The sequence below is a fragment of the Dama dama genome, chromosome 28 (genome assembly GCF_033118175.1).
Source record: "Dama dama isolate Ldn47 chromosome 28, ASM3311817v1, whole genome shotgun sequence".
Taxonomy (NCBI): Eukaryota; Metazoa; Chordata; class Mammalia; order Artiodactyla; family Cervidae; genus Dama; species Dama dama.
In genome coordinates, this window is record NC_083708.1 from 50,926,352 (window position 1) to 50,951,018 (window position 24,667).

The 24,667-nt window shown below is 42.6% G+C and overlaps 1 protein-coding gene across 3 annotated transcripts in view; it reads right to left on the reverse strand.

Moving 5' to 3' along the window:
- The window catches only part of KLHL32 (kelch like family member 32), a 215,989-nt gene that overhangs the window by 164,307 nt on the left and 27,015 nt on the right, over positions 1-24,667 (reverse strand). For all 3 annotated transcript variants that reach the window (XR_009690978.1, XM_061131890.1, XM_061131888.1), the window contains exons 2-3: positions 9,594-9,681; positions 1,396-1,576 (exon numbers count right to left, since the gene is read on the reverse strand). Coding sequence is in view for 2 of the 3 variants with exons in the window: in XM_061131890.1 (XP_060987873.1) it covers positions 1,396-1,576; positions 9,594-9,616 (204 nt within the window). In the remaining variant the exon portion in view is untranslated. The remainder of the gene's footprint in view (positions 1-1,395; positions 1,577-9,593; positions 9,682-24,667) is intronic.

Genomic DNA, 24,667 nt, shown 5'->3' on the forward strand with positions numbered 1-24,667 from the left:
TCTATAGATTGCTTCAAAGCACTTTTAAAAAAAATCTTTCTTTTATGATTTGGCATCTTTGAAAATTCTCTTTAAATGCTAATCAGCAATTGTGTACAGTTGATATTGTCTCATAAACATCAAAAAACAAGGTTACTACTGAAAATTTCCAAATCAGTGACTTTCCTGGTCATCCAGAGGTTAAGACTCCATGCTTCCACTTCAAGGGGCATGGGTTTGATCCCTGGTTGGGGAACTAAGATTCTATACACCATGGCCAAAAAAGTGAAAAAGAAATTCCAAATCAAACCAACAAATTGACTCAGGCTGGAGTTGGTTTATCATTTTGAGACTTTGAAAAAGACTGTATGCTATTATATTTTAAAAATATTACCTACTCACTAGTTAACTGATAAAAGATAGAAAAAAATTAAATAGCAATTAAGTACTGTACATTCATAGTTAAATATTTCAAAAAATCTGGTTAATAATTGTCATGATTTTCTTTTCTCTATCCACATCAGGGGTAGCACAGAGTGCTGGTTAAGACTCGGGTGTGGATTTCAGTTGCAGATCTGCCACTTCAAACCGTGTGACTTACTACTTAAACTCTGAGTTACCTCAAATTACTTAACCTCTGAGATTCAGTTTCCTTATATGTATAATCATTTTTATAGTATGTGTATATGTTTATAAAATGGATTGTTATGAAGATTAAATGAGATATGCATTTAAAGTCCTTTGTCTATGACCTGAATCATAAGAAATACTAAATAAATAACATTAAATTTAGCTATAACCATCCCATATATTCACCTTCCAAAATAACAACAACAAATACATTATCACGTATAATTAGCCACTAGAAACAAAAATCTAAAGTTCTACTAAACAAGACAACATGTCCTCAGAGAAGCAGATACCCATATGTCAACTATAAATACTCCTTATGGGGCTGATTGCATCTCTGTCCCTGGAGCAGAGAGTTGGAAAGCAATAAAACAAGAACCATAGAAAATAAAAAAATCAGACACATGACATACACTTAGGGACTTTAAAAAAATACATTTTTTCACAGATTGACCTTCTGATCCTCAACGCAGAAATACCCTGCCGCCGGCCTGCACTGCTGTCACGGCACACTACAATGCCATATTTCCTTATGGGGGTGAACTGTCGAACACCCCTCAGCTCAGATGCAAAGGAGAGGTCTACTCTCCACTGGAGGGCCATCCAGGTGTCCAGTCCAAGGAGCATCCCAATCTCAGCCTGACCAGGGAAGCCCCCCAACATTCACAGCTCTGGGAACTATTACCTAACTGGCTGATGATTATGTGACAGCTCAGGAAAACCGTCATCCTCTGTTTATTTGTATAATACCCTACGAGAAACAAATAACAAACCGCCTTGACTCACCCGGAAGTAGTCACTGCAGGCTGCTAGGACAGCCTTGTGAGCATGGAATTTCTGCTCCTCGGCAATCAGGGTGACATCGCAGAGGATGCCGTCGCTTCTCTGCTGATTCAGGGCTGCCAGGACGCTATCATTATGCGATTCCGACTGGCAGAGCCTCTGGCCTGTCAACATTTCTTGAACACTGCAAGCAGAGGGAGCAAGTCAATGTTCTTCCTCTCAGCAGCCCGGCCACCCCCACACGCTCTCCCTCATGGCAACTCAGGGAATGCGGATTCCAGGGCCTGTGACAGGGTGGCTGCCCCAGCCCCGCGTCTCTTGCTCCACCAGCCTCTTGCCTTCTTTGTCTCTAATTCTCCCCTTCCCTCCCTCCCATCCCTCTCTTTCAGAATGTGTGTTTGCTGTGTGTCCACCCGTGGCTGTGTATCGGCCCATTTCTGCAGGCCTGTAAACCTCTCTTCCGGGCCTCTGCCTCCTCAGCGTGTGGACATCTGCGCACACATCTCTGGATGTGTGTGTACACACGCGTGTGACTCCGTCCACTCTGGGACCCCCTTCCTAGTCTCAGATTCCTTTCCTAGCTTTGTACCATCTGTGTAAGGTGGGCACAAGCTCAGAACCGGATCTCTGGCATGCACTGAGCCAGCGCTGAGTCCAGGGACCCACGTGACTCACCAGAGACACAGAAGTCACCGTGTCTCCTCACAAGACACAATGCTCCATTAATAAGTAAGACGATACCGAGCAAGTGTTGGGTAGGGTTAAAAAAGGGCTGCCTGTGACCACTTCATGTAAAAGGCCATTAATTAAGCCGTAGCAGCTTATTATTAAACTTGGGAAATTATGCATCACTAAGAGTGCATCAAAAGAAATGCCATTGTAAGGAAAAACTTTAAGGCTGAAAGTAAACTGCATCTGTATTATTAGCCTGCAGTATCTATGTGTGGTCACTGTACTAGACTCACGAATGACGACGCCATCTATTTTCTGCTCTATTTTGCGCAACTGCTAAACTTGCTCATTGTGAAACCTTCCTCTTCACTCCCAACCCTACCCTAAAATGTTCACTGCATGTCCTTTCAAAACTCCTGGGTGAAACCCCACATCTTCCTCAAAGAGTGTGGAAGTAATGCTAATAAACACCAAATGCAAACTGAATGTGTAGATAGTTAAAAACATTTCCAACTTAGATACATGAAGATTTCCCTGGCACTCTAGGAATCTCAGAATCGGCACTGGACTAAGAGGAGATGAGAACAAGAACGAATAAGCTCTATTTCTGGCCTGTGGACTCTTATTGAAGTCGAGTAAAGACGCCATAGGAATGGGTGAGATTTGTGTCTCCCAATCTGACAACTCCTGTATCCAGTTCCTTCCTCTGAATGTGAAAGAGCCGCTCAGGGGGACCAAGGCGTCACCTCCAGTCTCGTCCACATGGCTGGTTTATCTGACAGGGCTGTGGTGCCAGCTGGCTGATAAATTACAGTTCAGCATAAATCACTATCTTAAAGGAAGCCAAATGCTTCCCATAAAATGCCAGAGTGCAGCCAATAAGCTTTATTGGACATTTTTGACTGGGGAGCCTCAGAAATGTCAGAACTACTGAAAGAAAAAAAAATTTGACAGGAGGTGATGATATAGTAAGTTCTCGTGGGAAGGTGGGAGGATTATTTTCAGCTGAAATACAGCAGTGAGTTTTGAAATGGTTACTGTCATCAAATATTCATCTAGCATCTCTAGCTATAGGCAGACTTTTAAAGTCAGTAATTGAAAATCATGCTCGGAAGCATAAATAACTCTTATACATACTGCTATGCAAAGGCTAGGATGGAGTTAATTAGCATGGCTCAAAGAAATGAAGGAACATAGTAGAAACAGAAGTATTATATCAGCTAAATAAGCTTTAAGACAGTCTTTGAAAAATCTTTCCTAAAAGGATGACATTTTTATACATTTCACAAGCACAAAGCCCTTACTATGTTCCATGAATTATTCTTAGTGATTTACATTATTAACTCATTTAATCTTCATAACAACACTATGAGGCAGGTAATAATATCTCTTTCACAGAGATGCTCTTGATGGCCCAAGAGCAGGCATTTTGAGAATCTATTACCATGAATATAATAATGCCATTTGTCCTCCTGCTTAAAAAAAAAAAAACAACTGAAACAAAGGCAAAAAATGATCTAAGATCTCAAAAATCTATGCTAGAGGGGGAAAAAAATCACAAAGTCCATATTAATTATATATTTAGACCATGCATAATCTCAAAATCAAAGTATCTTTGAAAAATAATACACATTAGCATAATAACATGAGATAGTGATAAGAAAAGTCAGAAATCATGCTTCAAAAACATTTATCTTTGCAATGATTAAGTTTGGAGAGAGAAAATAGATTTTAATTATGATAATCTTAGAACATTTATGTGAAACTCTCATAACTTTTCTCCCTTTTAGTATACTTTAAATGCCAAATAAATGTATTTTGAAATTTCATTTGTAGTGGAACAGGAGAATATATTAAAATAACTGTCTTATAACGTTTCCTTACTCATTTTCCAAATATAGAGCCACAATTCACATCCGTATTATTAAGACTGAATCAGTGTTTGCATTCCAGATATCTATTGACAGAGAATAAATCTTTCCAGGGTAAGAGCAGCTGTAAACTGAAATTTGACAAAGAATAAAGGGCTCAGCTCTGAAACAATCGGGATGCTGCACAATTTCACAGGATCATTCGGCTGGGCTTGAAATATTCAAGCTTAAAGAAAACAGCATGCTAAATATTTAAGGCAACACTTGGCACAAGATACCAAATGTTTTGGAACCAATATGTTAGGAATCCTTAAAAGCAGAAACAAATACTCCAACATTTGGCAAGAAATAAAGGCCTATTAATCAACAAGTCATTGTATTATGTTCTGAAAGGAAATTCCCAGTCAACTCTCAAGATGTAAATCTGCAGAAGACCTCAACTCTTTAAGTGTGGAAGCACAAGCAGCCACAGATCACAGCTGCAAGCCCACAGGTCCACAGGGTAAAGCCGATAATCCTAAACCAGGGAGGCGGAGACTCGAAGACTACTACGCACCATCTCTGAACTATGGTGGGGAGAGACACATTCCACAGATGGCTTCCTTGGCATCAAACGTCTGCAAATTAGCAAACTACCAACTGAGAGCAATGCCCTGCCAGTCCTTGGGAAACAAGGAAGGAAAAACATATTCCTAAAACTTCCTAAAATACTAAGCAAACAAACATAAGCCACAAACAGGAGCCACATTTTCCGAGGGTATACAGGTTTGAAGGTCATCCTAAAATTGGGAAAGGTCTTCCATGAAAGCAATAGTGCCACCTTGAAATTCACAAGTGAGTGCAGAGGGTGACCTGTGACCTGGCCTCAGCAAGGCAACCCCAATACCCTTTCCTCTGGGGAACTCCTTAAACCTGCACTGTCCAATATAATAGCCACTAGGCTACATGTGACTACTGAGTAAAACATGGCCAGTCCAAATTGAGATGGGCTCTAAGTGGAAAATATACACTGGATGTCAAAGACATAGAATTAAATAAAAGAATGCAAAAATATCTCAATATTTTTATACTGATTACATGTCAAAATGACAATATCTAGGGTATATTGGGTTAAAAAAATATATTGTTAAAATTCATTTTACTAGTTTCCTTTCACTTAAAAAAAAGTGTCTGCTTGAAAAGATTAAATGATATATATACTTCATGCTATGGTTTTACGGGACAGTCTACAAGTTCCCTGGGGATATGTTCCTCATTTCTTTCCACATGGACCGTATAAGGGTTTCAGATACCCCATCAGGCTGCTGATGAGTCTGGCTGTTCTTGATTCTCACAGGGCCCAGCCCCTCTCAGGTACAACACAGGAAGCCCCAGACTCCCTGAGGAAGAAATTGCTTTTTAGTGATGCCAGGGAGCAACCATCTGATTGGTCAAATGTAGCATCCAGTTAACAGGGAGGTAAATAAATGAGATCTCAAGGAACAGAACTATTCATGACTTTAAATCTTTAACTTTCATTCTGAAATTGATGATAAAAACTAAAAAATCAAATGCAGAGCATGAAGTTCATAACACAGTTCAGCTCACTCACAGGGAAGCACTGCGTTATCACAAACCACTACTTCAAGCTCAGAGTGAACATTTCTGATTACAGAAATCTCTCAGAATCTCATTTTTATAGCACAAATTTTGACTGAGGTCACTCAGTTTAGAATATATAAATTCCAGAATGGTTATCTGGTTTTTAAATGTCTGAAATTCAAATTTAAAAATTCAAGTCAGTTTCCAGATAAATGTTTACTTAGTATTGAGATACACAAGATATATGCAAGTAGTCTTCAAGTAAGGTTACCAATAAGGTGTTGCATACTTGTATATGAAACAGAGTCAAGTACTGTAGAGATCCTCATTTCCTAAATAGATGACACCAAAAAGAAAAGGACTGGACCAAAAAACCTAATAGAACTAGGATAATGCATGATTATCTCAGTTCAGTCTACTGATAAACTGTGCCCTAATCACTTCCATTCTATAGTCAAAATATTTTAATACAAATTAAATATATTAATATTAAAAGAACCCTATTTATTTAAGTGGTGCTTAGTTGCTTAGTCATGTCGGACTCTTTGAGACCCCATTGACTGTAACCTGCCAGGCTCTTCTGTCCATAGGATTTCCCAGAATCCCATGAATACTGGAGTGGGCTGCCATTTCCTTCTCCAGGGTATCTTCCTGACCCAAGGATAGAACCCACGTCTCTATGTATCTTGCATTGGCAGGCAGATTCTTTACCACTAGTATCACCTGGGAAGTGGACAGGCTGTTAAAAAAAAAACAAAAAACCACCAAGGAACTTAAATTTATTTTTAATAGAACACTTTACAATTTGTAAATACTTCTCAATTAATGCTAACAATAGTAAGGGTCAAAATAATAAGCAAAGAAGATACAATATGCTTAGTAAATGACCAAAAAAATAATGAAGATGACGCAGAAAGGAATGTATTTATAAATGGATAACCTTGTTTCATTCCTTCCTTCCTTCCTTTATTCACTCAAAAATTCACTATCCTATGCCAGGCATTGTACCAGGTTCTGGAGGTAAGATGATGAACAGCTTATCTGCCTAGCAGCCTTCACCGAGCCCTCAGTTTTGTGAGGTAGCTAAACTTTAATCAAATAAGCTAGCCTACCTGATGAAGTCAGGCTGGAGCTGCAGGCTGAAGGATGTGAACAAGTTACCATGGTGAAGGGGGAGAGCAGGGTTTTACAGGCAGAGGAACAGCAAGTGCTCTGAGCCTGTGGCAGAAGGGGGCAAGGCCCTGACACCGAGTCTACAGAACACGCACGGCTGGAACCCTGAGGACAGGCACAGGCCTAGAGCAGGATCTGAAGCTCAGAAAGAGGTCTTGGCCAGAGGTGCAAAACTCATCAGGATGGAGAGAACGACAGAAGCACAGATGTGTCTCCAGAACATGGCTGAGAGATTACCAACAGTCAAAAGCTGCTGGGAAGACAAGAAAGACAGGATTCAAAAGACAGAAGCAGGGCTGGCCTCAGTTCTGAGAAATGCCTCCTTTCTGAGCAGCAGGAGGGAAGGAATAAATGAAGCAGAAACATGCATTAAAACCTAAGGCGTTTTATTTTTTTGTTTGCTGAATCTTAACATTCAGTGGAACCAACCTCCCCTGGATAGTGTCAGCAGGAGAACACAGATACTTGGGATCATCTGGGTTGGGATTTTGTCAGGCAAATGCAGAGAGCAAGAGAAATTAAGGATTTAAAAGAGCAATAGATTCTAAACTGGTTAAGAAGGGAAATAGGAGAGAAGGAAAATGTTGATGGATTTGGTGGAGTGGCCCGGCCACTACTGAGATGCTGCAATGAGGTCAAAGTAGCACCATGGTGAGGGTAGGTAAATCAGGAAGCTAGAAGGAGAGAAGGCCCTGGTAGGAACAAAATGGTTTCAGAAACTGAGCAACTTCCGGGGATGCAAGATCCATGGCGTGACCACGGGAGAAGGTGGCCCAGGGAGGGAGAAGGTCACAAGCAGGTAGAAGATCCAAGGCCATGAAGTCAGGCAGATCCTCCCTGTGAATACGGAGGGCACCGGGAGGTAGTAAAGGGTTGGTGGTGAAGAGGAGACTGTCGGCCCAACGCCAAATGTACAGTGAATGACAGCAAGTCACCTGCTGGCGTGGGGAGGGGGAGAGGGTGGAAGAGCTGAAGAGCACCACCTTCAGAAGAGCCCGTCTTTGTTGTCGTTTTCCCAGACAACCAATATGAGGAGTAAAGACGGAGATGCAAAACTATGCCCCAGGTTGACAACAAGCTCTTTACACCCATCCCTAAAGTCCATGAGAATTGAGAAAACAAGGCCACCACTCGAGAGAGAGGCCACGCAAGTGGTGCCCCAGACAAAGACAGGGCCCAGTGAAGGCAGGAGGTGCTCAGAGCTTCCAAGGGTGAGGAAGATGACACAGCGGAGCACATACAAGACCCCGGTGCGACAGTTCCACAGGGCACAGGGAAAGTGAGAAAGCGGGGGAAGGAAGGTCTGTGCTGCAGCAGGGAAGGGAAGTCCATCGCGGAGATGACGGTGCTAGGAAGGACAGATGGCAGCGGGATCAGAGTTTGTCAGAGATGGCAAATTTAAAGTAAAAAATAATTTAGAGAAGAATCCACATGGATCGTGGTAGCCAGAAATAAAGCACTTTGCTTAGTGGTGGCAGACCGATACCATGGTCTCCTTCCATGTGCTATATTGGCTGGATGCCAGATCTAGAGCAGGGCTTCTCAACCCCAGCGAAACTGACAGTCTGACATATTTTGCTATGGGCATTATCCTGCGCACTGTAAGATGTTTAGAAGGATCCATGGCCTCTACTCACTAGATGCCAATAGTACCTCCAAGCCTGGTACCAACCAAAAACGACATCAGAGAGAAGACCTAAATAGATACTTCTCCAAAGAACACATACAGATGGCCAAGAGGCACATGAAAAGATGTTCACTACTGCTAAATTATCAGAGAAATGCAAATCAAAACTACAATGAGACATCACCTCACACTAGCCAGAATGACTGTCATAAAAAAATCCACAAACAAAAAGTACTGGAGAGGGTGTGGAGAAAAGGGAACCCTTCTAAATTGTTGGTGTGAATCTAAACTGGTACAGAACACTATAGCGCACAGTATGGAAGGTTCCTTTAAAAAGTAAAAACAGAGCTACCATATACCCCTGCAATCCCACTCCTGGGCATATATCTGGAAAAAAACATCATCAGAAAGGATACATGCACCCCAATGCTCATTGCAGCACAGATTACAACAGCCAAAACACGGAAGCAACCTAAACCTCCATAGAATAGATAAAGAAGGAAGGAAAAACATATTCCTAAAACTTCCTAAAATACTAAGCAAACAAGCAAACAAAACATAAGACAGGAGCCACATTTTCCGAGGGTATACAGGTTTGAAGGTCATCCTAAAATTGGGAAAGGTCTTCCATGGAAGCAATGGTGCCACCTTGAAATTCACAAGTGAGTGCAGAGGGTGACCTGTGACCTGGCCTCAGCAAGGCAACCCCAATACCCTTTCCTCTGGGGAACTCCTTAAACCTGCACTGTCCAATATAATAGCCACTAGCTACATGTAGTCGACTACTGAGTAAAACGTGGCCAGTCCAAATTGAGATGGGCTCTAAGTGGAAAATGTACACTGGATGTCAAAGACACAGTATGAAATAGAAGAATGCAAAAACATCTCATTAATATTTTTATACTGATTACATGTCAAATGATTGCTTTAAAACGGACAAGAGTCATGTATATGTGATCTTCTGATTATGTATTACATAATATATCTTTATGGATGTATACCATTAATTTGAGGGAGGTTAGCATCCTAAATAAAGATAAAAAGGATAAAAAAGATTAAAAGTATTCTTTGAAATACTTATCCATTAAACATATCTAAGTTTGGGCAGCAATTACATCTTAGTGGTTAGCCCTTGTGCTACCAAACTAAATTCACACACACTAACAGACTGGTTTGCTTTAATTCTTCCAATACTTGAGTGCCTTCCCTATGCTGGGTCCTAGACGTTGCAGTAGGAGGATTTCAAGTCACACAAGGCTCACTACCCCAGCACCCACCTGAGGAAGCGTTCAGACGGCATTCTCCAGCTGGGCTCCTCAGGGTCTCAGCCTTAGAAGGTCACAGAGGAGTCGGCAAGCATTCCAGCTAAATGAAAAGACAGACAAGAAAAAAAAGCACAGTGACTTAAATGCGAAAAATAAAAAGAAAACAAACAAACAAACATACTCTGGGCCTTCATGATGCTAATACTTTAGAATCTTGAAGTTTTATAGACAAGATACAACAATCTGACTGAATGCTCTTGCGATAGGCAATGTTTCAGAATGCTTGTAAGTTTTAAAGTTTTTCACCTTATTAGAATTTCAGGGACTAAAAATTAAAATTTGAGAACCAAAAATAGCTAAAGAGTTACATTAAAAATTAAAACATCAGATGGCCAGAGGGAAAAATAAAGATTTGAAAAAATACTGTTACAATTTATGCCAGAGAACATTTTACATATGTTCTCTTCGAGGAGTTTTACGGTGTCATGTCTTATATTTAGGGGCTTCCCTGTGGCTCAAATGGTAAATAATCTGCCTACAATGCAGGAGACCCAGGTTCAATCCCTGGGTTGGGAAGACCCCCTGGAGAAGGAAAAGGCAACCCACTCCAGTAGTCTTGCCTGGAGAATCCCATGGACACAGTCTTTAACCCATTCTGAGTTTCTTTTTGTTTATGGTCTGAGGGAGTGTTTTAATTTCACTGATATACATGTAGCAGTCCAGCTTTCCAAACAACACTCACTACAGAAATAAAAGCAAAAACATACATATGGGACCTAATCAAACAATCTTTTGCCCAGCAAAGGAAACCATAAACCAAAATGAAAAGACAACCTTTGGACTAAGAGAAAATATTAATATTTTCAAACAATGTGACAAGGGCTTAATTTCCAAAATATATGAACAGTTCATACAGTTCAATATCAAAAAGGCAAACAACCAATCCAAAATGGGCAGAAACTGCCAGTTTTTCAAAGAAGATACACAGATGGCCACCAGAGACATGAGACATGGTCAACACTGCTAATTATTAGAGTGATGCAAACCAAAATGACAGTGAGGTACCTGGCTGACAACTCACCTGTCAGAGGGGACGTCATCAAAAGGCCTACAGATAATATATGCTGGAGGGGGTGTGGAGAAAAGAGAACACTTCTATACCACTGGTGGGAATGTAAACTTGTGCAGCCACTATGCAAAACCGCATGGCGATTCCTTAAACTTACTAAAACTCTAATTCAAAAAGATACATGTACCCCAATGTTCATAGCAGCACTACTTATAATAGCTAAGACATGAAAGCAACCTAAGGGTCCATCAACAGATGAATGGATAAATAAGATGTAGTATATATATATATGTGTGTGTGTGTGTGTGTGTATGTATATAAAAGAATATTACTCAGCTGTAAAAAAAGAAAAACATTTTGTCATTTGCAGCATCATGGATGGGCTTTGAGATCACCATTCTAAATAAAGTCAGAGAAAGACAAATATTCCATTATATCACTTATAAGTAGAATCTAAAAAAATAATATGAATGAATCTGTTTACAAAATAGAAGCAGGTTCACAAAGACACAGAAAACAACCTTATGATTACCAAAGTGGAAGTAGGGATAAATTTGGTGTATGGAATTAACAGATATACACAACTATATATGAAATAGATAAACAGTGATTTACAATATAGAACAAGGAATTATATTCAGTATCTTATAATACTTATAAAGGAAAAGAGTCGGAAAAATATATATAAAATACATATATTTGTGAGGCTGTCACGGCTAACGCCATGGCAGGCAGCCTAGATTAGGAGTAGGCCTGGTTTCCCGGGGTAACATAATTGTCAGGCCTCCTGAAGCCAGCCAATCAACATATGCCTAGCCAGAAAAGAGGGAACCTATCAGGAGAAAGCTGAAAGCTCCACATAGGGCCAACAAAAATTACCTTGCAACTGTGTAACCAATCTGCTTACGCCAACTACCCACTGTGTAACCAATCCGATTGCGCCAACTACCTGCTGCTTATTTTGACCTAATAAATACCCGAGAGAACTGGGGCTCGGGGCCTTTCGTCCTCACACACCTGGTGAGGGGGGGAGGCCCTGGCTCGAGTCAGTAATAAATTCCCCTATTGCGAGTTGCATTGTTTCAAGGAGTCTTCTTTCCCGACCGGGGACTCGGACTACAGGCAAAACATTTGGGGGCTCGTCCGGGATCCCTTGACAGGGGAAGAACGCTCTTTGGAACAAAGGGGAAAAAAGACAGGTAATAGCACCGGTGCTCAGGCAGGCATAGAAAGACCAGAGTAAAGCTGAGGCCCTGCTGTGAAGCAGGAAGGTGTCTGGTGCAGAAAAAGACCAGAGTAAAGCCGAGGCCCTGCTGTGAAGCAGGAAGGTGTCTGGCGCAGAAAAAGACCAGAGTAAATCCGGGGCCCTGCTGTGAAGCAGGAAGGTGTCTGGCGTTAGGGAAAGCTTTCCATGAGGGAACGGACTAGCCATTCCGGCTGGCGTGAGGCTGAGGCCAGCGAGTGCGCTGGGAGGCAGCCAGCTCTGCGGGAAGGAGACCTCCTCTCCTAAGCCCGAATCTGGGGAACAGTGGACGCCATACGGTAAGGTGACCCTTGTTCCAGAGGATCTGTGTTGTCGGCCGATGTGTGTCTGTCTATGTGTTTTTCTGTATAACTGCCGGCATTGTCTCCTGTCTCGTTTCGTTTTCTACTTCCTCATTTCTGTTTCTGAGTTTCAGTGAATGGACAGACAGTTGTCGGGGCAACTGACGAGTCCCGGCCAGGGCTACTCCCTGGCGGATTCTGAAGGCCTCCCAACAAGTCAGCCCCAGTAACGGGAGCCCGAGAGGGTGAAACTCTTTTCTTTTTTCTCGCATTCTAAACCGAGAATCTGGCCAAATAAAAACCCGTCTGTGTGGGCACAGGACAGGCACTTAAGAGCCGATAGGGCGCCTGCCACTGGAAGACTCCCGTGAAAGGATAAGGGGGTCACGGAACAGGCTAGAAACCCTTAGGGTGCCCGCCCCCAGCAAGAAAACTTCTGTGCAACGACTAAGGCACTCAAATAGTTCCACGAAGCATAGCACAAGCCCAACCTCCTGGCCGCCACCACTCCCGATAGGATTTATTGGTGGTAATTCTCGGTGACTTTCTTCTGACTCTCGCTATGGGGCAAAGAAAATCTACCTCACTCTCTCTCATGACTGATCATTTCTCGGATGTCAGGGCTAGAGCGTATGATCTGTCGCTACTAGTTACAAAGAGTAAATTAATAACCTTTTGCTCTGCAGAGTGGCCCACCTTCCAACTTAGATGGCCTCCAGAGGGAACTTTTCAACCTTCTATTATTCGGGCGGTGAAAGAGAAAATTATGGCTCCTGATCCCTGGGGCCACCCAAGCCAAGTCCCATATGTTATGGTCTGGCAAGATCTAGTAAAAGATCCGCCCGAATGGTTAAAACCTTTTGTTCACAAGCTCCCTGATTCTCCTAATGTACAGGCCCTGGTTATGGAAACTCCCACTCCCCCAGAGGAAGCCAAGAATAAGGGCCCAAAACCGGTCTTGCAGGAATCCTCGGACCGGAACCTGATTCACTTGGAGACGAAAATTAGGGCCCCCGCCATATGCCCCTCCTCCATTGCAGGTTCCCCCGGGGGGAAGAGTCCCCCCCAATGAATCAGAAGGGACAAGGGAATCCTGACCCCGGAGAAGGAATAGAGGAAATAGGGGTGAGCAAGATCATGGGGACCCAGAGTTACCTTCATCTACTGTACAGGCACTCCCCATCCGGGTGAGACCAGCTAACCCGGACGGAAAGCGAACCTATCAATACTGGCCCTTTTCCCATTTTGTTCACTCATAACCCCACCTGAGATGACTGTCAGCAGCTGTTGCAGGTGCTCTTCACCACGGAAGAACAGGAGCGAATCCTGACAGAGGCGCAGAAACAGGTCCCGGGGGTCGACGGGAGACCAACCACCCAGCCTCATCTCATGGATGAGGGGTTTCCTCTGTTGCGGCCTAACTGGGATTTTGAGCGAGTGGAAGGTAGGGAGCATCTCCGAGTGTACCGCCAGACTCTAATGGCTGGCCTGCGGGCCACAGCTAAAAAGCCAACAAATTTGGCAAAGGTAAATTTAGTAAGGCAAGAGCCCACTGAGAGCCCGTCAGCCTTCCTAGAGAGGCTAATGGAAGTCTTTAAACAATATACACCTATGGACCCCCAGGCTAAGGAATCACGCGCTGCAGTTCTACTAGCATTTGTGAATCAGGCAGCCCCAGATATTAAGAGAAAATTACAAAAGATAGAGGGGTTAGGAGAACAGACAATACAAGACTTACTGAAAGCAGCTGAAAAGGTATTTAATAATAGGGAGACCCCAGAAGAAAGGGAGGAACGACTTCGTCGGGAGGAAAGGGAACTAGCTGAGAAGATCAGGAAAGAAGATAGGGGACATAGGGCGAAGGAAAACCGGAAGAACCAGAGAGAGCTAGCCAAGATTATTTTTGTGGGGATGAAGGCCGGTACAGAATTGAGGGAGCCTCGAGGCCCCCAGACGGGAGAAACAGAGAGACCAGAAAGGCAGGCCCTAAAGAAAGATCAGTGCGCTTACTGCAAAGAACGGGGGCACTGGAGAAAGGAGTGCCCTAAGAGGGACCTGAAGAGAAGAACAACCCAGAGAGAGAGAATTTCCCCTGGAACTCGAGTTCTATATGCGGGGGAAGACAGTGACTAGGGGAGTCAAGACTCGGCACCCCTTCCCGAGTCCTGGGTAACCATACATGTGGAGGGGAAACCCGTTGGCTTCATGGTGGACACTGGCGCCCAACACTCTGTTTTAAATCAAAAACTGGGACCAATGTCTAAGAAAACCAGCTTGGTGCAGGGAGCCACGGGGACAAAAAAATATTGTTGGACCACAGAACGAAAAGTAAATTTAGGAACCCATCAGGTGTCCCATTCGTTTTTGGTGATACCAGAATGCCCAGCCCCTCTACTTGGACGGGACTTGTTGACTAAAGTTAATGCTCAGATCCATTTTGACCCTGGGGGAATGTCAGTCACGGATGGACTTGGACAGCCGATACATGTCTTGTCTCTAGCTTTAAGAGATGAATACAGACTTTTTGTGCCTAAGCCCTCAGAGGTTATAACACCAGATATACAACTGTGGGTCCACAAATACCCATTGGCATGGACAGAAACAGCAGGAATGGGACTGGCTAAACAGAGACATCCGGTCGTCATCAAACTAAAAGCCAAGGCGACTCCTGTGAGGGTGAGGCAATAACCCTATGAGCCAGGAGGTTCGGTGGGGGATCAGTCCCCACATTCGACGGCTCATGGATGCCGGAATTCTCAAGCGGTGCCAATCCCCTTGGAACACCCCCTTACTACCGGTGAAGAAGCCAGGGAGTACGGATTACAGACCTGTCCAGGACCTACGAGAAGTCAACAAGCGGGTGAGTGACATACACCCTACTGTCCCCAACCCATATACCCTCCTGAGCAGTCTGCTGCCTGAGTACACTTGGTACACTGTGTTGGACTTGAAAGATGCTTTTTCAGCCTACCCCTGGCGGCCCAGAGCCAGGAGATATTTGCCTTTGAGTGGACTGAGGGGGAAGGCCAACCAGTAGTACAACTAACTTGGACCCGCCTCCCACAAGGGATCAAAAACTCCCCTACCTTGTTTAACGAGGCTTTGAGTAAAGACCTCTATGAATATCGGACTCACCACCCAGAGGTCATCCTGCTGCAATATGTGGATGACCTTATGTTGGCTGGAACCACAGAGGAGGCATGCAGCCGTGCCACCGGTGACCTCTTACAGACTCTAGGCACCTTGGGACATCGCGCTAGTGCAAAGAAGGCGCAAATATCCCAGCAAGAGGTCACCTATTTGGGGTATAAGATCAGGCAGGGGCAAAGGTGGCTAACTCAGGCCATGAAGGAAACAATATTGCAGATACCAGAGCCCAAGACCCCGCCAGGTGAGAGAGTTTTTGGGGACTGTTGGATATTGTAGACTGTGGATCACGGGGTTTGCTGAAAAGGCCCGGCCCTTATATGAGAGAAGTAAAGAGACCCCAAACTGGACTTGGACTGAGCCAATAAAACAGGCTTTCCAGACACTCAGACGGGCCCTACTAGAAGCAGCCAGCCGGGACAATGCCATCCCCATATTAGCCATGGGACTTCCACCTCCTGGTATGGGGACTCTGCCGCCAGTCCCCAACTATTCCCTCCCTGACCTCGTTTGGATCAACGAGGATACCACCCTCCAGAAGGATGACAAAGATAGGTTGTACTGAGATCAAAACAACAACCTGATATTGCCTGCCATCCTGGGTCGTCACCTATGTAAACACCTACACACAACTACACACTTGGGGGAGAAAAAGACCTTAACACTTCTCCAGACAGCCTGCCTGAGGTTCCCTCGACAAAATGCAACTGTGCGAGAGATAATCCAGGCTTGCAAACCGTGCCAGCTGATGAGGACAGGGAAAAGGCAGCACACTGGAACGAGGTACCGAGGGAAAGAGCCAGGGCAACACTGGGAGATAGATTTCACTGAGGTAAGACCAGGCAAGTACGGGTATCGCTATCTGTTGGTTCTGGTAGATACCTTCTCGGGATGGGTAGAAGCCTTCCCCACTAAGGCAGAGACAGCAACAGTGGTTGCTAAAAAGATCTTAGAGGAGATAATGCCTAGGTACGGGCTGCCAGTGACTATGGGCTCTGATAACGGACCTGCCTTTGTGAGCCAGATTGTACAAGGGCTGGCCCAAGCTCTGGGGACAAAATGGAAGTTACTCTGTGAATATAATCCCCAGAGCTCAGGACAGGTTGAAAAAATAAATCACACCCTAAAAAAACTTTGACAAAGTTGGCAATAGAGACTGGCGGGGACTGGGTGACCCTCCTTCCCTTCGCGCTCTTTCAAGCGCATTAACACCCCTTATAAGCTGAATCTTACCCCTTTTGAGATTCTGTATAAAAGACCCCCTCCGATGTGTCCTATATTCGAGGGAAAATGCCTACCACCCCCTTCCTTGGGACAATTTCAGCAAACACTGATGGCATTAAGTAAGGTACATAGCCATGTTTAGAAATTGATTTGAGAGATACACGAGGGTCCAAGCAAGGGGACCATCCCCTCACATAATATTGGCCCGGGTGATTGGGTTTGGGTAAAACAACACCAATCTAAAGCATTAGAACCTAGATGGAAAGGCCCGTATGTTGTTCTCCTTACCACTCCTACTGCTGTTAAGGTCGACGGGATCGGGCCCTAGGTTCACTGCAATCACGTGCGGCAAGCCACCCCGGAAGAACAGGAGAAGATGCAAGCAGAATGGGAGGCAAGACCTCACCCGTCAAATCCTTTGAAACTCGTAAGACGGGAGCCCTTTTAGCTCTCCTGCTGATAACAGTCTTCATCGGCCCAGGAGCAACCAGCCACAACCCCCATCAGCCAGCTAACCTGACTTGGGTGATCTACAATCCTGAGACTGGAGAAGTGCTTAATTCGAGCTCCAACGTGGCCCCCAAAGGCACATGGTGGCCAGTACTGACCTTTGATTTGTGCGTGCTGGCGGCTGACGGTAATGGGTTTAGTCCCCACCAACTGACCAAGTTCTTTGCCCACGGCTCTTTCGGTCTGTTCACCCGTAACTGTGAGCGAAAAGGCCCACAGTACTACAAACAGGTGCCTGTCTATGTCTGCCCGGGGGGAGGAAGGGATCGGAACCAAATTGAAAAATGTGGGGGAGTTGACTCTTTTTATTGCGCCGCTTGGGGTTATCAAACCACGAGAACAGTCCATTTCGCACCTCCAAGAATCCTTCAGCTCCTTGGCTGAAGTAGTGTTACAGAATAGGAGAGGTTTAGATTTGTTGTTTCTGCAACAAGGAAGATTATGTGCAGCACTGGGAGAAAAATGCTGTTTCTATATCGACCATTCAGGGGTGGTACAAAAATCTCCTCAGAAAGTAAGAGAGGGACTAGCCCAGCGGAAGAGAGAATGAGAAGCCCAGCAAGGCTGGTTTGAATCTTGGTTTCAGCGCTCCCCCTGGTTGACCACTTTGATTTCCACCCTCCTGGGTCCACTCATAATATTAATATTGTTACTGACCTTTGGTCCATGCATTTTAAACCGTCTGGTCTCATTTATTAGGGAGCGCCTAAATACCATCCAAATTATGGTATTAAGACAACAATATCAGTCAATTTCACAGGGTAAAGAGAAAGATTCCTCTACAAAAGTATAAAGACAGGGGGGAAATGTGAGGCTGTCACGGCTAACACCATGGCAGGCAGCCTAGATTAGGAGTGGCCTGGTTTCCCGGGGTAACATAATTGTCAGGCCTCCTGAAGCCAGCCAATCAACATATGCCTAGCCAGAAAAGAGGGAACCTATCAGGAGAAAGCTGAAAGCTCCACATAGGGCCAACAAAAATTACCTTGCAACTGTGTAACCAATCCGCTTACACCAACTACCCACTGTGTAACCAATCCGATTGCGCCAACTACCTGCTGCTTATTTTGACCTAATAAATACCCGAGAGAACTGGGGCTCGGGGCCTTTCGTCCTCACGCACCTGGTGAGGGGGGGAGGCCCTGGCTCGAGTCAGTAATAAATTCCCCTATTGCAAGTTGCATTGTTTCAAGGAGTCTTCTTTCCCGACCGGGGACTCGGACTACGGGCAAAACATATTTATATATATAAACACTGAATCCATGATTATGTTTTACAGCTCTCATTAGAGGCTCTAGCTCCCATTTTCTAATACACCCAATTATCAAAATTAACTCCAGTTTGAGTCATCTTAAACAGGCTCTCTTCTAAGTTTCATTTTGAAAAGCAAAAACAGTGTAAAAACACATGAAACAAATATATAAAGCTGCGCCTATTTCTGCTAATTTTATAAAACAGAGACCTATGATTTCCAACCTAAAATATAGTATTTGTTACACTGTACCCAAACCTTCAAACTATACTAATTCACACACATATATCATAATTTGCTGAGGATTCACTTCACTGTTGTCGAACATCAGGCTGTTTCAAACATGTCATACATTCTTACTTATTTCTTGCTTTTTTAATTACTGAAAATAGGATACCTACACTTTTCATTTATTTCTAAGTTTTGACAAATCTAAAAATGAGCATCATTTTCAATTAATTCACTACAACTGAGCAATAAAGAGGATCAGAATAATTCAAAACACATTGTTTAACTAGCTTAGAGACTTTCCTAGCAACCTATCACTGCTACATATTCCTTTCACAAACTAGGTTATAAACTCCAGGTTCTTATTGCCTAACACAAAAAATACAGAGATGGACACTTTAAGATGGCATAAGAATATTTATTATTGTTATTATTACAGATATGAAAAAACCTTAATCTTTCTGAACTTCTAATATTTTAAAATGCTCCCAATAACGAGGTGAATATAAAACAATAATCCTAAAAGTTACTATAATCCAAAATTAAAGGACACACTTTATTGATATTTTCAGACATTCCAAATATAGCAATTAAAAATCTCAAGATAACTTCCTTTATTGTTTGGAGACCAACTCACTAAATTAGTTCTCTTCAGAAATTCTTTAATTACAATCTGTTCCATTCTACAGTGTTTCGTGAAATGAACACCATTTTAAAGGCTGGGAGTTAAAATGAGTTAAAGGATGAATCAATCCCTGAAAATTACTGTTATTTATTATTCACTAATACTTCTTATACTTTACTACATATATTTTATAGTATCATTAGATTATGTATTACATATGATCATTTGTCTTTAATTCTGATTATTTCATAAATTGCTATATTTTTAATACCAGTAAATTAGTATATTTTAATACCAGTACACCATCACATGGTGTGCAATAAATGATATTAGATATCCCTTTAGTTTGAAAGGTAAACACTCCAGGGTACCCCACTGGTATACTTTCCTGCAGGGAACCTCATTCCCGAAGGTAACAAGGATGTTTGTCCTTTCAGAAGGTGAAAACATCTAAGCTCTCCCTCCAAACAAAAAAGATGTGTAGACGGCTTAATTCTAACAGGAAAGGTCCAATGTGTGATTAGAGCACAGTTTACCAACTGAATAGAAATTGAGGCCAAAAGAACAAAACCCTACAACTCTTTTAATCTATAAAAGACAATCATTCAGGCTTTATTCTTGAGATCATAATGTTAAAGCCTCTCTATTAAATATCTGTTATTTTGTTTTAACTTAAAATTATAAATAATAATCACTTTACCTACTCAGTTAAGTTCAGCTGCTCAGTCGTGTCCAACTCTGCAACCCCATGGACTGCAGCACGCCAGGCTTCCCTGTCCATCACCAACTCCCAAAGCTTAATCAATCTCATGTCTATCGAGTCAATGATGCCATCCAACCATCTCATCCTCTGTCATCCCCTTTTCCTCCCACCTTCAATCTTTCCCAGCATCAGGGAAAGACCATCCCCGAAAAAAAGAAATGCAAAAAAGCAAAATGGTTGTGTAGCTGAGAAAAGAAGAGAAGCTAAAGGCAAAGGAGAAAAGGAAAGATATACCCATTTGAATGCAGAGTTCCAAAGAATAGCACAGAGAGATAAGAAAGCCTTCCTCAGTGATCAATGCAAAGAAATAGAGGAAAACAATAGAATGGGAAAGACTAGAGGTCTCTTCAAGAAAATTAGAGATACCAAGGGAACACTTCATGCAAAGATGAGCACAGAAGCAGAAGATATTAAGGAGAAGTGGCAAGAATACACAGAACTATACAAAAAGAGAAGGCAATGGCAACCCACTCCAGTGTTCTTGCCTGGAGAATCCCAGGGACGGAAGAGCCTGGTGGGCTGCCGTCTATGGGGTCGCACAGAGTCGGACACGACTGAAGTGACTTAGCAGCAGTGGCAGCAGCATACAAAAAAGATCTTCACGACCCAGATAACCACGATGGTGTGATCACTCATCTAGAGCCAGACATCCTGGAATGCGAAGTCAAGTGGGCCTTAGGAAGCATCAATACGAACAAAGCTAGTGGAGGTGAAAGAATTCCAGTTGCGCTATTTCAAATCCTACAAGATGATGCTGTGAAAGTGCTGCACTCAATATGCCAGCAAATTTGGACAAGTCAGCAGTGGCCACAGGACTGGAAAAGGTCAGTTTTCATTCCAATCCCAGAGAAAGGCAGTGCCAAAGAAAGCTCACCACTACCACAAGCCAAATGCTTTCTTTGATTGTTCTTACAGTAAGAGGTACTTCATATGCCTGATCTCATTTAATACTCACAACAACCTAATGTGGATGATATCATTTTCATTTTATTGATAAAGAAACCAGAGGTATAAGTAATTCACAAAAGGCACAGGACTAGAAATTGGTAGTCTCAGGGATCAAAACTGTTTGACTCCAAAGTTTGTACTCTTAATTATTCTGCTCTAATTCCAAGTTTTATTATAAATCATAAAACTACTACTTTTGAAGTCACACTAAAATCAAAATATATAGATTATATGAAAATTAAAGAATAAATAGAGTCAGTAAGATCTTCTTAACAATATAAGCCATAAATAGGTATATAATGATCTACTGAGTATTTATTATCCTATGGGTGTGGGGGGGAAGAGACAAAAAGTCAAATAAATATCTTCATAGCTGGATTTCACTAACAGTCACCAGGACACAAAGCTAGTATAAACTGACCCAGCACAATAATCCCAGATAAACAGATACTCATAAAAGGGAGAAAGCAAATCCTTTTAAAATTATTGGACACATCAAATCATCAATTGTTTTGAATAGGGTGATAGGAAACCACATGTATCTAGTTAGGAAAGGAGAGCCAATATCCATGAATCTATGAAAGCTCATGCAGCAGAGTTTCTAGCTCTTCTATACTATTCTATTCCACATTTTACATATTTGAAAGCATCTAGTATGATACAGCATTTATCATGCAGATCCACTCATCCACACTGAGCTATTCTCTCCCTTCAGGATACTGGTACCAACCATCTTCTCTGCCCAGAACTTCCCATGTCCTTTTTACCTAGTTAGCTCCTATTCATCCTGCAAGTCCCAGGGGTCACCTCCTCTGGGAAGCCTTCCTTAAAACTCCCCAAGGTCCCAGGTCCTTACTCTTCTATGAGCTCTAATAACACCTATACATCCAAACACACAGCATAATTAGCACTCTATATGATTACTTCTTTGAGGAAGGGGGGTTAGAAGCTATTGTCTTAGCCTCATTTCTGCCCCTAGCCCCACCCCAAGACAGTGAGCTCTTTAAGGAGAATGAACCATCTTGGAGTAGCCATAGTTTTGTCTATTGTCCCAGTGTAATTACTAATTGCACCCGCATTTATTTTCTGTGGTTTTCCAGTTTCGATCATAAATAATTTGATCATCCTGTCTATACAGGCAGGATCTATATCTATCTTGCTCACTATCTTGAACCCCCCGAGACTACAATTATTCTCACAAAATTCCCCAAAGTAGAAAAAGTATAATGTATACCTGTTTTACAATGAAAAACATGCAATCATAAGGCCAGCTTATTTGCAAGTATTAAATCACAATGTTTTAGTGACTATTATCAAAATGTTGTTGTTAAGTTACTCAGTTGTGTCTGACACTTCTGTAACCCCATGGACTGTAGCCCACCAGGCTCCTCATGGTATTTCCCAGGCAAGAATACTGGAGTGGGTTGCCATTTCCCTCTCCAGGAGATCTCCCCAGATCAAGGACTGAATCCAGATCTCCCGCACTGGCAGATGGCTTCTTTACCACTGAACCACCTGTAAAGCCCATACTATCAAAATGCATGCCCTAAAAGGAAATGCTGCGCTGAATATTAAAAATCCCTCTAGTGAGAACAAGGATGAATATGCAGTCACCCTCATGAATATAGCTGGAGACCTTGTGAACCAAAATAAAATACGTTTAAGTCAGTTCTTCCAGTCACATTAACACACCCCTTTCCAGTTCTTTAATTTTTAGCTCCATCATTCCTCTGCGAATAGAAACATAAAATGCTTAGATCAGTTACACAGTCTTGTCAAAATAACCTAACCTGCAATTATAACATCCTAATGTGCTTTTTAAAAATGTTGCCATGAAAACTTTTTCATTAAAGAATTTCTTATAGTTCTCAGACCACTGAAAATTAAACCAACTATTTGCATCTCTGTAGATGGTTAAAATGTAGATCTTGAATATATAAAAATATTTGTATGACAAAAATACGGAAAAAATATGCTACATTTATATAATTATTTTATTTCATTAAAAAATCGGTATGAAAAAATTATTATTCAGACAATGAATGACCATTCTTCTTATTAATGACTGCCTTCTAACAAATAGAAAATATTCAGTTCACAGTCCTCTAACATATGATCTAGATGTAATCCAAACTCCATCTTCAAACAGAGAAAGTTTTACCATTAAATTTTAAAACATGGACTCTTCATTCATTCAAGTATCTACTAAAGGCTTAATACATTTCCAGTAATCACTGAACAAGATGTGATGACAGACACAAAAGAATTAAAAATGGTGTCCGTCCTTCAAATAGTTTACAACCTTTAAGGAAGGGATAACATCCACATAGAATGCGAAGTAGCTTCAGTCATGTCCGAGTCTTTGTGACCCCATGGACTGCAGGCCACCAGGCTCCTCTGTTCATGAGTCTCCAGGCAGGAATACCGGAGTGGGTTGCCAAGTCCTCCTCCAGGCGATCTTCCTGACCCAGGGATCGAATCTGTCTCTCTTATGTCTCCTGCATTGGAAGGAAGGTTCTTTACCACTAGCGCCAAGGCATAATATCCACATTGGCATCACCCTAATAGTACAAGACATTCTGCATTTTCTTCAGCTGGGAGATTCACAATTTCCTCTCATTTTACAATTTCTAAAATTGAAGCTGTACTTTAAATTGATTGCTGATGTGCTAAAAAGCTGATATGTATCTCACATCTGCAAAAGGCATTAAAATTGGTGAAGCATCACAGTTCAAGTACTTAAATAAAGAGGCTAGGATTACATGCAATATTACATATAGTTCTTACATTGACCTAACATTATAAGAATTACGGGCCCATTTTTTTCCAAAGAAAAAGCAGAGGCCCAGCGAGCTAAAATGCTTGAGGTTTAAAAAAAAAAAACCTGGGAACTGGTAAAGCTGAGACTCAAATCCATCTGCTACATTCTGCTGCACCACATCGCCCTACCAAAGGCAAGCCGGATGTTGGTTAGAATACTGGAGGAAGGTTATTAAGTGGAGGAGCACTGAAAGATGCAGAGAGAGAGGAGGAGGCTTTCCAGATGAAAAGTACAACACACTGAAATGTAAGGAGGCTTCCAAGTTATACTCTTGTAAAATAAGAACTCTGTACCAGCTGAAGATGCAATGTAGACATGTGTTCAGTCCATCATCTTTAACAGGAAGCCCTCTTGGTAAGTCCTATTTTATGCCCATTTTCCTGATTAGGAAATCAGGGTTTAGAGAGATTAAGTAACTTCAGGAAGGTTACACAACCAGCACGGGAGCTAGGATGAACACCTAGGTAGGCAGTCTCCAGCCTAGTAAGAGAGTTCAGTCACCCAGTCACGTCCGAATCTTCGCGGCCCTCTGGACTGCTGGCCACCAGGCTCCTCTGCCCATGGAATTTTCCAGGCAAGAGTACTGGCCTGTGTTGCCATTTCCTATTCTAGGGGATCTTCCTGACCCAGGCATCTAACCCGCGTCTCTGCACTGGCAGGCAGACTCTTTACCACTAGCACCACCTGGGAAGCAGTCTACATCCAGGCCCACTCTCTTTAATTGGTAAGCTCTCCTGCATCTCCAGCTGTACATGGTTCTTATTTTACAAAAGTATAACAGAAGCCCCCAGATCTCTGAGTGTGTTGCACTTCGCATCTCATAACAAACATGCTAATTCTCTCAGACACAACATTTGGTTTTCCATGAAAACAGAGATCTGACCAGGCTTGAATAACAAAGAATTTACTATAACTATTCACTAAGCATCTTCTCTCTCACTCATTCAACATTTA